We start from the raw sequence: 16,473 nt of genomic DNA on the forward strand, positions 1-16,473 counted from the left end.
AGGGGTATACAATTTTGTAATGTATGTTATGCTAGTGAATGGCCCCCTTCCCCGTGTTTCCCCCCACCCACACCAGACCCGGAAGTGTAGTGCTCTATACTCACCTGATCCGTGTCGACCCTCATCTGCCATCTTGTGACAATGATGTCATCTTCGGGCGGCCAGTCGAATCGCTCTATCTGTCCCTCGTGCCAGCCCCCCTCTGCCGCGTCATCAGCTGCTCAGCCGCAATTGGCTGAGCATAACTGAGCAGCTGATGACGCGGCAGAGGGCGGCCAGCATTACGGACGGTCGGAGCGGTTTGGCCGCCCGCCCGAAGATGACATTGTCACAAGATAGCAGGCGGGGGTCGACACGGATCAGGTGAGTATAGAGCACTACACTTCCGGGGTGGCGTGGGTGGGGGGAAACATGGGGGAAGGGGGCCATTCACTAGCATAACATACATTACAAAGTTATACAACTTTGTAATGTATGTTATTTAGTGAATAATTGCTTACTGCTGCACTAAAGCGGCACGCGGATATTTTTTAAAGAAATGAACAGGGGTTGTGATCGGAAGGAGTTTTGCAAAATACGCTATTTAAAAAAAAAAAAAAATTCTGTGTTTAAATCAATGTTATACATATGGCCACTAGGTGTCTCCCTTTCTGTAAAACTTTATTAAAAAATCTCAAATGTTCCCATAATTATCAGCTGCTGTATGTCCTGCAGGAAGTGATGTACTGTTTCCAGTCTGACACAGCGCTCTCTGCTGCCATCTCTGTCCATGTCAGGAACTGTCCAGAGCAGGAAAGGTTTTCTATGGGGATTTGCTGCTGCTCTGGACAGTTCCTGACATGGACAGAGGTGGCAGCAGAGAGCGCTGTGTCAGACTGGAAAGAATACACCACTTCCTGCAGGACATAGAAGTAAATAGAAGTAAATTACAAATCTGTATAACTTTCTAAAGACAAATGGATTTGCCGGAGTACCCCTTTAAGAAAGTATGAAAAAAATAAATAAATAATTTTTTTTCTAATCTCACACAACCCCTTTAAAATTGCAATAATGTTAAAAAAAAAAAAAAGGTCTCCTAGGTCTTGTGATAAAATTAGGCCCCATGCCGGCCTCTCGGTTTCTCCCCTCCATCTGCTCCCTGCTATTTTCTGCTTTACAAAGCTGCTCTATCTGAGCTGAGGTAATTGCTGAGCGTGGAGAGATGATGTCGGGTCTCCGCCGAAAGTTGAAGGACTGCTTGTTTATTTGAGCACAGATGTTCTGACTCAAGACGCACAAAGATATAATCGGCTGATCAATAGAGGCAGTTTCTCACCTTATCTCTGATAAGTCCTATTACAACGCTTCCCGCTTCAGCCCTGGGAAGAGGCGACGGTAACACTTGTGAGGAGTCAGGATACGGGCAATGTAATCTATGCCGCTGCTTAAGGAATAGGTATACCGACAAGGAGCCAAGGTTTTAGGGCTCCTTCCTTTTTACAATTTCTTAAGCTGACTAGTACAGAAGATGTACAGCGATACTGGATCCATAAAAGAGCGTCATAATGGAGGGGCTGACATATTACTATAGGAGGTCACATACGACGTGGCTAGGAAATAGTAGAATGACACAAAATAGATTTATGTGAATCTGAACTGCAATACCAGTCGCAGCCATGGACATGTACGGCGCTGTTTCCTTTGGAATTCTAAAGCCCCTATTATACTCATCGACAGTGAGCGGGTGAGTGCAGGGAGGGCTGCGGGGGGCTGTCTGGGTGATAGCTGGATCATCAGTGCAGTCCACATAAGATAGCAGCAGTCTGCTGCTGCCACTCCTATGCCACAGAGCATCAGCAGCAGATCGTTGCTATCTAGGTCGTTTGTCTTTTAACATGATGAAGGACAACGATAGACAATGGTCAGCCGACATCATTCATGTTGGCTTATCGTTTCCTTCTATTACACGAGACGATTATCGGCCTTGACGGCCGATATAGGCCAAATATAACCGATAATCGTTTTGTGCGATAGGGTCTTAAGACATTGCATCTTTGTGGGTTCAGTCTTTTCTGTTCCAGCAGGACTGGTCCCAGTGCACACACCATCTCCATAAAGACATGGAGGGGGAGACCTGTGAGGAAAACTTCATTGGCTGAATAGAGTCCTGACCTCAACCTCATTCAACACCATTGGGATGAACCACAATAGTGGTTGTGAGCCTGGCCCTCTCCCCAGCAAAATTGTCTGACCTGACAAATCTTATAGAAGGTCTCCCCAGGAGAGTGGAAAATGTTATAGCTGCAAAAAAGGAACCCCTACAAATGACTAATAATGGGATGTCCTAAAAGCTCCTTGAGATGTAATGTGGGGGTGGGGGGGGCAATACCTTTATTCATATAGTGTGTGTACAACAATCGAGAACATATTCTTAGTGGGTGGTCTGCTAAAAAAATAACGTCCATCATACATAGTGGACTGAAAATCTGCTACATGAAATCTGGTCTCGATAAGGAGGTGGTCTTCGAGAAGTCTGCTTCTCCCAAAGACATCAGCCGCCATCCATCATAGACATTGGTGGGGCCAGTAATGGGATGTTCCAATGTCACCTTCCTCACCATTTTTCCCATCGAGCGTTGTTGACCTCCTTCCTCCGCCATGGATGAGTCTGTAACTGAGAAACCCATTGAAGATGTGGTAATAGATTAAAGTCCCCTAGTGGAAATAAACACAGTGACTTCAAGAGGTTTCAGGGACGTGAAAGTAGACTACTAGAGTATATACCGTAATAGCTAATCTGGGAACAAAGAAAACATACAGATCTCTTCAGTATTTGACGTTCCAGGAGGTGAGTGTGAGTTACCGAGAGAAGGTTTAAGTGTAGAAAGTTCCATGTGATTTATAAGGAAGTTCACATAATAACCACTGCGGGAGGTTAGTGGTCCGGAACAGACTAAAGTTAAACTTCCCATCAGGTTATTCAACTTGCTTGTTACGTAAATGTCCTTCTCAAACAAAAGGTGCTTTTTAGTGAGGCCATAGCCGCCCACGCCACCTACCCCTCACCTGTACGACCCATGCCTGAGCCAGTGCCCATTGGATATACAGGCAGTCCCTAGGTTACGAATAAGATCATACCTTCCTCCTCTGCGCCGTTCTGGTGCAGTTAGTCTTTTGCTCCATGATCCGGTAAGAATGTTAGGAGCACTGCCCGCTCCCACAGCGCTGATTGGACCCTGGCCAGATTGGTGCTATGGGGGTGGTCAGTGCTCTTAATGGGTGCAACAGTGCCCCTAATGATCTCACCAGACCGTTGAGCAAAAGACTAACTGCCCCAACACAGCACAGAGGAGGAAGGTTAGAGACATATCTTCCTCCTTGGCGTCTCCTGTGCAGTAGGGACATATCAGCAGGTTAGATTTGTCTAACCTGCTGATAGTTCTCCTTTAGGGTGCATTCACACATACAGGATCTGCAGCAGATTTGAAGGCACGGATTTGAAGTTGCAGGTTCAAAGCAAATCTGCAGCTTAAAATCTGTGCTATCAAATCTGCAGCAGATCCTGAATGTGTGAACACACCCTCAGGGTATGTTCACACTGAGTAAATGTGGTGGAATTCCGCAGCGGAACTCTAGGCCGTGGAATCCTATCTGCCTCAGTGTGCCATAGCCTGTCTATGAGAGGGCTTGCGTGCCCCCACGCAAAGAACTGATGTGCCAATTCTTTGCGCAGAGAGCTGCTGTAAGCGGAGGCGCGCAAGCCCCCTCATAAACAGGCTATGGCACACTGAGGCAGATAGGATTCCACGGCCGAGAGGTCCGCTGCGGAATTCTGCCATATTTACTCAGTGTAAACATACCCTAAAAGTGTCTCACTCTAGAGAAACTAAGCAGTAGGGGTTCAGTTTCCTAAGTGACATCTGTGAGCAGGTCCCCCAGAGCAAAAGCTGCTCTATCTTTGTCTACAGTGATCTCTTTATCACGTATTAAAGCATATGGAAAATGGTTGTATAAAATTTTAAAAAAATCTACTAATGGCATTTTACACTTTATCGAAGAATGGATGTTAATTGCAGTTGTTGCCAAAATAGTTTTTTTTTTTGGACCCAGTCTAATAAACCCCCCGATGGCCTCCTTTATTTATTGGTCCCCATTTCCCTCGCGGTTCCCACAGTTCAGCAAACTCTCGGTTCTCCCGTCAGTTCTTCGCCTTGAAGTTTAATACCCGGAAGAAGATAGAAATGACAAGGTTGTCAATAAGGCTGACGGGACAAGCCATGGCAGACGTTCAATCGCTTCCCTAATAATCTCATAATAGACACAGCATGCTCTACAGCTGTTACACGGGAAGGCGCTGTGCCGGTGGCCACCCAGGGCATCTGCTGTCAGGTAATAGAAAAGTTCCTAGTCAATATTAGTGGCAACAAAAGTAGCTGTAAAAGAGATGTCCAGATGTCAAGTCATTGCTGACATGGTGGAGTCGTAACAAACTTCACAATGCTGGGATGAGATCTCAGATATTCTATATGAGCGGGAAATTTTAAAATGTTACTGTAATTAAAATATATATATATATATCATAAAGAGACTTAAAAAGTTGCAATCGATCTTGATCTAGGTTCTCAGATCAGCACCTATCGCAAGAACGCTTCTCCCTCCATCTTGCTTCTTGCTGCAGAAATTGGACTCCATAGACCTTCTATAGAACCTTCCTCCAAGAAGGGCGTCTGCTTGAGTGGGGGTCTCAGCACCAGACCCTGACCAATAAAAATATGTGACATTGGCCCAGTGGTTGTAGACTGTGTGTTGTAAATGGAATGGTTGCATTAGACACTGCACAGTCTAAGGAGTACCAGACACTTCTCCTGTCTTAGTACATACTGGGGCGGCATCTTCCCTTAAAACAAATGTCTTGTGTCTTTCCTCAGTCATTCCTGGAAATTAATGAATTTACCAGTGGGTGTTACCAGATCGGAGGAGTTTACCTCTCCAAGAAAATAAATCTTGGTTTAGATGGATCTGGGGAGTGTCCAGTACCATGTGCCTCTCTCCGTTTCTATGTGTGCAAGACTTACAATGTGTGGCCACCTCATGAGACTAAGAACCCACTTCTCCCAAAATGTTCTCCTGATCAGTTGGCATTTGACAACATGAACCAATTAAAACGTTTAATCTGTGACTATGAGATATTTAAGGCTTTGGAAATGACTATGACCTCTGAGATCTCCAGATCTCCAGCTCTGAGGATGCCCAGGGTCTGATACAACACTTTAAAAGTAAAAGACAACCCCATCTGTAGATAACTTTGTAGCCAATCACCTTTGACCAGGGTCTTTTTCTTACGGATGGTTCACACCTTTATAATAATACATCACGTGTGTACAATGAAAAAGATTACGATAAGATTAGTGTTTAGCGGATTTGCTGAGCTCTCCGAACCCGAATGTTCAGCATTTGACTCCAGGCGTCTGGAGAAGTTGGATACTGCCATAGGGAGTCCTCCAAACACAGATACAGTCATAGGCCATAGGCTGTATCCATGTTTTCCTGGCAGTCTTAGGAAGCTTCAAACTTCTCCAGATGTCGGAAGTGTTTGGGTTTGGAGAACGTTGCTGAACCTGAACAGTTTGTCTAGTCCGCTAAAAACTAGATAAGATTAAAGGTTAACATGTACATGTGCTGTATAGAGAGAGCGTGAGCCCTCCCAGTGGGGCCAATGAACCCTATTCCAACATTCTTAGAACTGATGTATCTGAATTATACCATGGTGAAACACACACACACTATTTAGGGAATTTGCACAATCCTAAGTTATTTTCAGATCTAATACACCAGGTTGCCGAATGCTCGATCCCTTAAAGTCTATAAGAGTTAAATTCCTTGCATGCGTCTTCTTCTTCCTGAAATCTTCTGATCTCCCCCGGTGCCTACCGTGATGAAGATCTCTGCATGGCTGAAGTATGGCACACATCACATCGGAGAAAACAAGTTATCAGTCCTCGAGGCGAGCGAAGACGCAACGAGGAAGGTTCATCATCCACCGAGGTCACATAGCACTTCAGCAGAACAATGATTAAAGGAAGTGATAAAGAACACTAAAAGGGAAGTCAATTCACCACAATACGCAGCTGCTATAAGGAAATGTGCAATTTAACCTTAACTGAAGACAAAGCCGTGAAGAAGTGGGAATACATTAGTATCGCAATGAGTTTTGGGCAGGGGTTATTTAACTGGGAATGTGAAGAAACAAAGCTGTTATTTTCGAGAGGAGCATAATGTCTTCTCGGTATTTAGGTCAATAAGAGAACAACAGGCGCAAAGATGCATCTCATCACATAGTATCTCATTATCGTTGAGGTTATAAAAAAAAATATTTTTGGTTATTTTTTAGCCATATAAGTTTTTGGCGAGGTTAAAAAACAGCCAAGCTGACCACCATTCAGAACTATGGATGTTTTTGATTAATGTTATTTTATATTTGGATGCTTTTGTTTCTTATTTTTTTTATATTTGGATGTTTTTGTTTCTTATTCTTTTATATTCGGATGTTTTTGTTTCTCATTCTTTTGAATTTGGATGTTTTTGTGTTTTATTTTTATTTTTTTTATAAAATGAATACCAAATGACCATGCTAAATTGTAATCTCATCTGCTGGTAAAGGAACACCCCGGAGCCAAGAGACTGGGCATGCATCCAGAGCATTGTGGTCAGTGTCTCCGACCTACTAGCCTGAATCTCAGTAAATACTCTGTGACAGAAGTTAATATGTATAAGGAGGAGAAACTGACCACAAAATCTTCATTGTTGTTAAAATTTGGCGTTCGGGTAGGAGATAGATCTGCATTGCTGAGCCTGGAGGGACACAACGTTACTTCCTCTATTTTGCCCCATCTGCTGAGATGGCGTGACATAGAACATGCTGCAAAAGTCCTACAAATTTCATTACTTGGCGTGAAGCTATCTTCAGTTTTTGTCTTTGAGTTATTCACTTTTGACAGCCGAAAAATTCTAAAAATATTTACAATACAAAGAATGATTGTGCTACCCCTGATGATACTGATCAGCTGGTGAGAAGAAACATGTAGGGTAAAAAAAATATGTTTATTTGTTGAAAGAAAAGGTACTAGTTGGTGAAAATACTTGTTTTGCCACCATGCAGTCACTCAGCCAGTAGAAACAATAATTGTCCTGGAACTAGACTATGGCAGAGTATACTTATATCTTATACTTATATGTAGTTATTTAGCAGAAACATGTAAGCAATGTAGTTAGGGGAATTGTTAATTGCTTGTTGCTAATTCCTAGCAACAAGTCTATTTCTGGGAAATTTACTTGTCATCTACTTGAAATGGTTAAACAAGGAGATATTTTGAAAGTAAACACTTGGGCCTTGACTATGATGCTGTGGGGTGAATCAGGCTCAGATGGTGTGAAAGTGAGGCTGGGGGGATGAATCAGGCTTATGGAGGTATAAATATGAGGCTGGGGGAACAATCTGGCTTGGGTGTGAATACAAGGCTGAGAGGGTGTTAATCAGACTCGGGGGGTGCAGCTGAGCTGAGCGGGATTGTATCAGACTAAGGGGGTGTGAATATAAGGCTGAGGGGAATAAATCAGGCTGGGAGGGTGAATACAATGCCGAGGAGGCATGAATCAGGGGGTTCAGGGGTTGTGAATATGAGGCTGAGGGGGAAGAATAAGGCTTAGGGGGGTAAATACAAGGCTGGGGAGATGCATCAGAATTGGGGTGTGTGAATAGCATGAAGAGGAGGCATGAATACAATGCAGAATAGGTGAAATCAGATGAAGAGTGTTTAATTATGAGGCTGGGGGGGAAGAATCAGGCTCAGGGGGGTGAATAGAAAGCTGGGGAAAGTAAATCAGACGTGGGGGTCAATAAAATGCTGAGAAGGTGGGATCAGGTGCAGAGAGTTTGCATATGAGGCTGGGGGGGGGTAATCAGGCTCGGGGGGAATACAATGCTGAGAAGGCATAAATCAGGCTTTAGGCTATGTTCACACAACGTATCTTTCCGTAGTGCGAACCGCGAATATACGCACGTAGTTTTTAAGGTTGATGCGTTCGCTTGAAAGTATACCATATACGCCCGCACAGTGCACACTATGTATGAGCTTACGGCCGGATCGTATAGGGCGCCGTGAAAAATGAACACGACCATTGTTTGAGGACGGAAATGTTCCAACTCACGGCCGTGGATTTCCATGCGGTCCCGTACGGAGTACTTATTTCAGCCAAATTGAACGTGATTTTTAGATTCAAAAGGTTCTGTGAGTTTTATTGGGCTGGGCGAAGATTTCCATGTAAATGACTCGCCTTAGATCGCTTCGAAACAAGCTAGGGAAGCATAACTGTACTACGGGCGTATGTTCGTGGTTCGCCCGCATGTTCGCAATCCGGCCGCATGTCTATTTTTCCCCACGGGCGTACTTTCAGCCACACATGTACGGCTGCGTACGAACTACGGCCGGACTCATACGTAGTGTGAACATAGCCTTAGGCTATGTTCACACTACGTATTAATGATCTCTGCAAAGATGCATGATCTTTCCGGCCGCAGTGTTCTGATGCGGGCGCATCACCGCGCGCCCGTATCAGAACTTCACATAGCGCATAATGAAGCAAGCGGCCGGAGCCGCTCGCTTAATTGTGTGAACTGACAGTGTTTCCTACATGACATGTCAGTTGTTTGCGGTGCCGTACGGGATCCCGGCCGGAGTGTATATGATGTGTATACACTCTGGCCGGTATCCCATAGAACAATAGGCAGTGTTCCACAACGTTGGCAACGATGGCAACAACGTACTTTTACGTAGTGTGAACGTAGCCTTATGGTATGTGAATATGAGGCTGAGGGGGAAGAATCAAGCTCACATACACTAGAATCTAACATTCACACTCCCATCTACGACCATTAAAGCCAATAGCAGTACCTATAATCAGGGTAATTTACAAGGTCAGTGCTGCCCACAGCGATAACCATAACATATTAGCATAGCAATATCCAAGGCGAATCTCAGGGTCAGCTTCATGCTAACAAAGGGTGCTCAGATGGGAGTGCCCCTTTATTTATCCCTACTGAATGACAGACAGCGACATGCCCCATCTCTTGACTCCATATCATTGGGATGAAGATGCCCTGGAGTTACTCTGTAAATGGAGCAATTTCCATTGAAAATTGCAAAGAAGATTCTGTGACTCGGAAGACACAAGAGTTGTATCTTATTAAGTGAACGGCTTATTGGATTGCCGCTTGGTCGATGCACAGTTTTTTTTTTGTATATTTCTGCTCATTAATAGCCTCAGATGTTTACGGTTTTTTGTGAAGCATAAAGGTTTCTTACCAGTCTCCTCCTTTCTTCCTCCACAGTAATGAGTAGGCGAGCAAACTCTTTCAAGGACTGAGCTGAAAGAAAGGAAACGGAGTTAAGTGCATGTATTGATCCAATGATAAAAGAACTTCAGAGGAACATGACAGCTAAAAAGAGAGTTGTCAAGGAAAACCCATACACGAGACCGTTAAAGGGACAGCTAAAACTGGATGTAGATGATGGGAAGGAGGGGATAGGAATAAAAGGTCACATAGGAAGTTCTTAAAACTGACTTGCAGAGATCTATTCCAGGCGTACGCCATCTTTGCGGAATAAGACAGGATACAAACTTTGTTTTGTGTTTCCATTGAAGACCAAGTGGAGACGTTTTCTGTTCTAGCCTAAGCCCCTTTTCCTGTTTCCCGGACTTATTGTTGTACATGCACTGGCACAGGAGCGGGAGGGAGGGAGGTGAAGGCAGAAGACACTGATGTTGGGGAGAGGCCGGGCTCATCTCCAGTCCTGTTGGATGGGGTTGAGATCCGGACTCTGTGCAGCCGGTCACCCGAACCCCACCCTTTCATGACTCTATGGCCCTTACTGGTCTAACCCTGTGGGCACTTGATGTGATTGGCCTCACCCTGAGGGCACTTGATGTGACTGGCCCCACCCTGAGGGAACTTGATGTGATTGGCCTAACCCTGTGGGCACTTGATGCGATTGGCCTAACCCTGTGGGCACTTGATGCGATTGGCCTAACCCTGTGGGCACTTGATGCGATTGGCCTAACCCTGTGGGCACTTGATGCGATTGGCCTAACCCTGTGGGCACTTGATGCGATTGGCCTAACCCTGTGGGCACTTGATGTGATTGGCCTCACCCTGAGGGCACTTGATGTGATTGGCCTAACCCTGTGGGCACTTGATGTGATTGGCCTCACCCTGAGGGCACTTGATGTGATTGGCCTAACCCTGTGGGCACTTGATGCGATTGGCCTCACCCTGAGGGCACCTGATGTGATTGGCCTCACCCTGGGGGCACTTGATGTGATTGGCCTAACCCTGTGGGCACTTGATGTGATTGGCCTAACCCTGTGGGCACTTGATGTGATTGGCCTCACCCTGAGGGCACCTGATGTGATTGGCCTAACCCTGTGGGCACTTGATGCGATTGGCCTCACCCTGAGGGCACTTGATGTGATTGGCCTAACCCTGAGGGTACTTGATGTGATTGGCCTCACCCTGAGGGTACTTGATGTGATTGGCCTCACCCTGAGGGTACTTGATGTGATTGGCCTCACCCTGAGGACACTTGATGGGATTGGCCTCACCCTGAGGGCACTTGATGCGATTGGCCTCACCCTGAGGGCACTTGATGCTATTGGCCTCACCCTGAGGGCACTTGCAGTGATCAGTCCAGCCCTGTGGGCACTTGCAGTGATCAGTCCAGCCCTGTGGGCACTTGCAGTGATCAGTCCAGCCCTGTGGGCACTTGCAGTGATCAGTCCAGCCCTGTGGGCTCTTGCTGCATAATTGCATATATAAAAAAAACACAATTGCTTGGCTCACAAGCAGCGGGTTAGACATCCATAATAGGACTGAGAAGGTGCATTAAGTGCTGTGATTACAAACAATATCTGAAACCATCCAACAGATTCCCTTTAACATTTTCCTATGATGGACTATGCCAGAATACTTGCAGTTATTCCTTCCTTCCTTCTTATTCCTTCTCAGAGAAATATTGAAGGGTTTATCCAGGATTCGAAAAAATACACTGCTTTCTTTCCAAAACAGCACCACCCCTCTCCTTAGGTTGTGTGTAGTATTACAACTTGGCTTTATTCACTTCGATGGAACTGAGCTGCAATACCATACGCAATCTGAGTACAAGAGTGGTGTTGTTTCTGGAAGAAAGAAGCAATGTATTCTAATTCCGGATCCCGTTGCGCACGCAAAAAGCCACAATATTACTGTAATTCTTGGGCTATATGGAGGATGAATAAACAGTCTAGGAATGCAGGGTGAAAACTCATCAGACATTACAGGATAGAACTAAAAAAAGAATGCTTTTTATATAACAAAAAAAAAATATAATCTGTATTTATTTATTATTTGTGGGGTTAAAAATACAAATCTTTGGTAACCATTGGATTCCACAAAGCTAAAGCAGCTGTTTAGTGTGATGACCCCCCCCAAAAACAACACGTAATATCTCAGATTCCTGGTCATCTAAAACTATATGACTGGTTCCTTCCAAAAACAGTGCCACCCCTGTCCACAGGTTGTGGGCGGTATTGCAGCTTAGTCCCATTCACTTCAATGGAGCGGAGTGGCAATACCTGACACAACCAGTGTACAGATATGGCGCTGTTTTGGAGGAAGGCAGCCACGCTTCTCGAATCCTGGAGTTCTAGGTCCTATTATACCATAATGTTAACCATTATGTTCATCGGTGCAATGAAATGAAAAGAATTTGAGAAGAAAAGTTTTCGGGTAAAATGTAAGGACTATCGGGAATTTTGCTATGGGATAAATCAGACTAGAATGACGTTATAAATCAATTTTTACATTTTATAAATTTTACATATTTTAGTCTGCAAAAGCCATCAGTATGTATAGTGGCTGCCGCAGCATTTCTGCCGCTCTCCGGAGAGATGAGATACGTGATATTTCCCTCTGCTCACCGTCTCCGAGTCTGGCTGGTAAGATGTCTCACGGGACGGTACAAAACACATTGGAGAAGTTAAAAATATGGAAATCAGCTTAAAACTGCATTGTTTCATAGAAAAAATTCAGTGTATGTGTGAGCTGTAGTATAGTAATGTGGGGGAAGACCTCCATCATCCGATCCTTCCTGACTATGGCTGGTGAGGGAGCAAGATGGTGAACGCTCATCCATGATGTTATTTTTTTTTACTTTAGGGTCCATCCAGTGTGCCCTGAGATAAACTCTACAGGAAGGGTCAGAAACAGATTTTAACCCCTTACAGTGTATTTTAACTTTCAAACTACATCAGAAGAGGACAAAGAGACAGATGCATTTGCCTAAGTGTTGTGTCCCTTAGGCCACCTTCACAATTCGGGAAAATCTAGCTGTCCGTTATCTTTGAACATGTTCAAAAAGAACGACGGCAGCAGACCACCGATATCTTCTGTGGGCCACCCGAAGGATCTAAAGATCATTTGAGCAGCTACTCCGGCAGCTCACCGCGGCACCCCCTGCTCACTGTCGGTGAGTGTAATAGTTGGATGGTGTCAGTGGAGATAGGGGTCGGGCGTGGTGGTCTCAGCAGCCAGACCCCCAGTGATCACATCCTCTGATATATCTCTATGTCAAAAGTTTTTGGTTAGATACTTTAATTTTGAGTTTTGTTTTGCTTTTCCTTTTTTCCCCTCTCTCTCTTTGCTTTCCATAACTTTTTCTTCCATTTTCATCAAAAGGGAATAATTTTTTTTTTCAAGGTCAACTGCACTTTTTAATTAAAAAACAAACAACAACAACAACTCCAATTTACCGTAAAATGTAATATGCTACAACAACAACAAAAAAATATATGCCAATGATTTTATGCCAAAAAAAAACTGAAAAAAAATAGGCAGGAATTTTTTGGGGTGGGTCAATAGAATTTTTATACCATATTTTTGGGGGGAATGAAGTAAGCAAAAACTGACAATTCTTAGCATCAGTTTTAGCGACATCATATTACAATAATATCATTTATGTTAATTTTTAAAGCGCACCTCAAGTGGTGGGGTTTAAAAAAAAAATTTGTAAAACTATCGTACAGGACTATGGATAGGCAAAACTCCCCAAAATTCTAGATTTACATGTCAGGGTCCTCAAGGTAAAGGAAGAGATCTTGCTTCCTTGTGTCTCCTGTTGGCGGTAGCATGCCTGCAAGTCAACGCTCTATCCCTTTAAGAGCCTTAAGATATGACTGGGGATAGAAAACCAAGCCAGAAGAGTTACCCATTTACGGACGGCTGTCCAGAGGTTATGTCACTCCAGTCTTTCCGCTACTACCCAGGAATAAAGGGTCGCAGTTCTAGATTATACTCTATTTTCGGAGTGTGTATTCCTTGAGCTATAATTGTCTTGTGTGACCGACCTGTCTAGACCTGACTTGTTTATCTCCGTAGAACCCGGTCTAACCTGCCTTAAGAGTTTCTGTGGCTCCTCCATCAGTATCTCTGTCTGTTGAACATTTTTATAGATGTTCTAAAGCCGTCGGCATACATGTCATAGCCGCCGGCGGAACTTTCGTCACCTGAGTGTATACACCGCATTTACTACAATGGGTAAAGCTCTGGCAGCGGCTTATCTCCTGTGGGAACAAATAAAGGAGTCAACATGTTGCATTTTATTCTTCTTTCCACTGACATTTTGTCGAGGTCACTTACGGTTGTTGGCTAATCCTGCCGAAACTGGTGGATTCTGATGACTACTATACTACTGTATATGGCCACATTTAACGTGTCACTGTCATTTTAGTTTGTTTTGTTTTTTTGCAGAAATCAATAGTACAGGCGATTTTAAGAAACTTTGTAATTGGGTTTATTAGCCAAAAAATGCATTTTTATCATGAAAAAGCAGTTTGAAGCTCTCCCACCTGTCTTCATTGTTCTCTTATGGAGAGGGGAGGGGTGGAGGGAGATGAGGCACCAAAACAGGGCAACAAAGAGTTAATTTACAGCTACATCACCGGCTATCTCCTCTGAAGTCAGCACAGACCTCTTTGACCTCTGAATACCGGCTTTTATACAGGTCCCACTGTGTAATCCTTTGTTCTTTGCTGGCGACTAATCTCCCTCCTCCCCCTCCCCTCTCCATAGGTTACACAGGGTTCGACTGATGTAAAAGAGTCCAGATTTCCTGATAATGAGCAGTGAATGAGAGAGAGGAGGGGGGGGGGGGGGACCTGGGGAAAGTCTTTTTGAATGCAGAGAATGGCAGATTTGCCTAATAAACCCAATTACAAAGTTTCTTAAAATCACCTGTAATATTAATTCCTACAAAAAAAAAAAAAAAAAATAAGACAGTGACACTTTAAGGTGTATTCCAGCCGATAACACTGTTCCCTCAGCCACAGGATAATTGGATGATTGTGGGGGTTCAACTGCTAGAACGCCCCAATACTGCAACCAGGTCTTAGTCAACTACAATGGAATTCTATGGATAGGTCAGAGGTAGAGATGAGTGAAGCGGGATTTGCTTAGCTTCGCACATAGCCAAAGCATGAGAGTGTGAACCCTGCTGTCTGCCCGCTCCATTGAGAAGGTGGAGATCGAATGGAAAAACATAGAGCCCTTGAAAACTATAGCGGTATCCATGTTTTTCAGGGGGGGCCTCGGGCTGTCTCCACCTTCTACATGGAGCGGGCAGACAGCAGGAATCAAACACAGATGCTTCGGCTTTGTACACAGCTTCGCTCATCCATGATAGATCCCATGCATCTTGCAGGAAGTTGTGTTATTTCCAGTCTGGAGAGCAGGAGAGATTTTCTATGGGGATTTGCTGCTGCTCTGGACAGTTCCTGACATGGACTGAGGTGGCAGCAGAGAGCACTGTGTCAGACTGGAAAGAAAACAACATTTCCTGCAGGACATACAGCAGCTGATAAGTACTGGAAGACTGGAGATTTTTCAATAGAAGTAAATTACAAATCTATCTAACTTTATGAAACCAGTTAATCTGAAAGAAAAAGATTTTCGCTGGAGTACCCCTTTAAATGTCCAGATTTTAGCTTATTAAATGTTGGTAACTCTGCAAGCCCAAAGAAAAACACTGAAAAAGGGGGAGAACAGCTATGTGGCCGACTCTGAACTTTCTTTGCAGTGACAAGGTAACGCTGTATAACACTGTGGGTATATAGGCTACTCACAATATAGAAAGTAATTACTGTATCTGCATCAATGGAAAGTGAGCTATGGAGCGCTCCAACAGGAAATGTAAAACACGTTGCCCTGTTAAGTGACTGCGTCCATGGTTCCCACAGCATAACTAGTCGCGCTCTGGTGGAAGCCCGGTTACCGTCTTTGGTGTGGTTTGTTAAACTAAATCAGTCTTGAAGAGAGAAAACTGGAAAATATTTGGATACTGTTGGAGGGTTCTGGGTTGTGTTCAATCGATCTAGAGAAATTCTGAGCCCCATTCTTCTGTTATTCCTACCATAACAACAGAGTAATTACTATTCCCATTATCAATGGGCTGTGTCCGTATACCAGGGGTGAGAAACCTCCAGCCTGGGGGCCGCACTGGATACAATATTTATTAAAGTACTGTATTGTCCACCAAAATTATACAGATCACCAATATACACTTATTACAGGAAATCCTTATAAAGTTCTCTTTCCCTGCACTTACTACTGTATCAAGGCCTCACTTCCTGGATAACATGGTGATGTCACTTCCTGGATAACATGGTGATGTCACTTCCTGGATAACATGGTGATGTCACTTCCTGGATAACATGGTGATGTCACTTTCTGGATAACATGGTGATGTCACTTCCTGGATAACATGGTGATGTCACTTCCTGGATAACATGGTGATGTCACTTTCTGGATAACATGCTGATGTCACTTCCTGGATAACATGGTGATGACACTTCCTAGATACCATGGTGATATCACGACCCGACTCCCAGAGCTGTGCGGGCTGTGGCTGCTGGAGAGGATGATGGCAGAGGGATGCTCAGTGTCCCTCCAGTGCCCTGTGTCCCTCTGTGTCCCCTTGCCATCATCCTCCCCAGCAGCCATAGCCTGCACAGTTCTGGGAGTCGGGTCGTGACATCAACATATTATCCAGGAAGTGACATCACCATGTTATCCAGAAAGTGACATCACCATGTTATCCAGGAAGTGACATCACCATGTTATCCAGGAAGTGAAGCCTTGATGCAGTAGTAAGTGCAGGAAAAAAAAACCCTTTATTAGCATTTCCCGTAATAAGTGTATGTTGGTGATTTGTATAACTTTTGGGGGGCAATACAGTACTTTATTAAAAATTTTAGCCGGACTTCTCCTTTAAGATCCTCTGATACGGCCCGAGGGAGCGTGTGCCGTGCAGACTGCCCTCCTGTGTATAACACAGACTGCGACAGCCACCAGACATAGAAGGGTGCCATGCGTGTCGGCTCCTGTACGTCAGGGCAACGTAGGTCTTC

At 44.4% G+C, this 16,473-nt stretch overlaps 1 protein-coding gene across 3 annotated transcripts in view; it reads right to left on the reverse strand.

The window, feature by feature from the left end:
- Positions 1-16,473, reverse strand: part of ARHGAP42 (Rho GTPase activating protein 42) — a 213,143-nt gene that overhangs the window by 118,904 nt on the left and 77,766 nt on the right. For all 3 annotated transcript variants that reach the window (XM_069969607.1, XM_069969608.1, XM_069969609.1), the window contains exon 3: positions 9,342-9,403. In XM_069969607.1, the coding sequence (XP_069825708.1) occupies positions 9,342-9,403 (62 nt within the window). The remainder of the gene's footprint in view (positions 1-9,341; positions 9,404-16,473) is intronic.

The sequence above is a fragment of the Dendropsophus ebraccatus genome, chromosome 5, assembly GCF_027789765.1.
Source record: "Dendropsophus ebraccatus isolate aDenEbr1 chromosome 5, aDenEbr1.pat, whole genome shotgun sequence".
Taxonomy (NCBI): domain Eukaryota; kingdom Metazoa; phylum Chordata; class Amphibia; order Anura; family Hylidae; genus Dendropsophus; species Dendropsophus ebraccatus.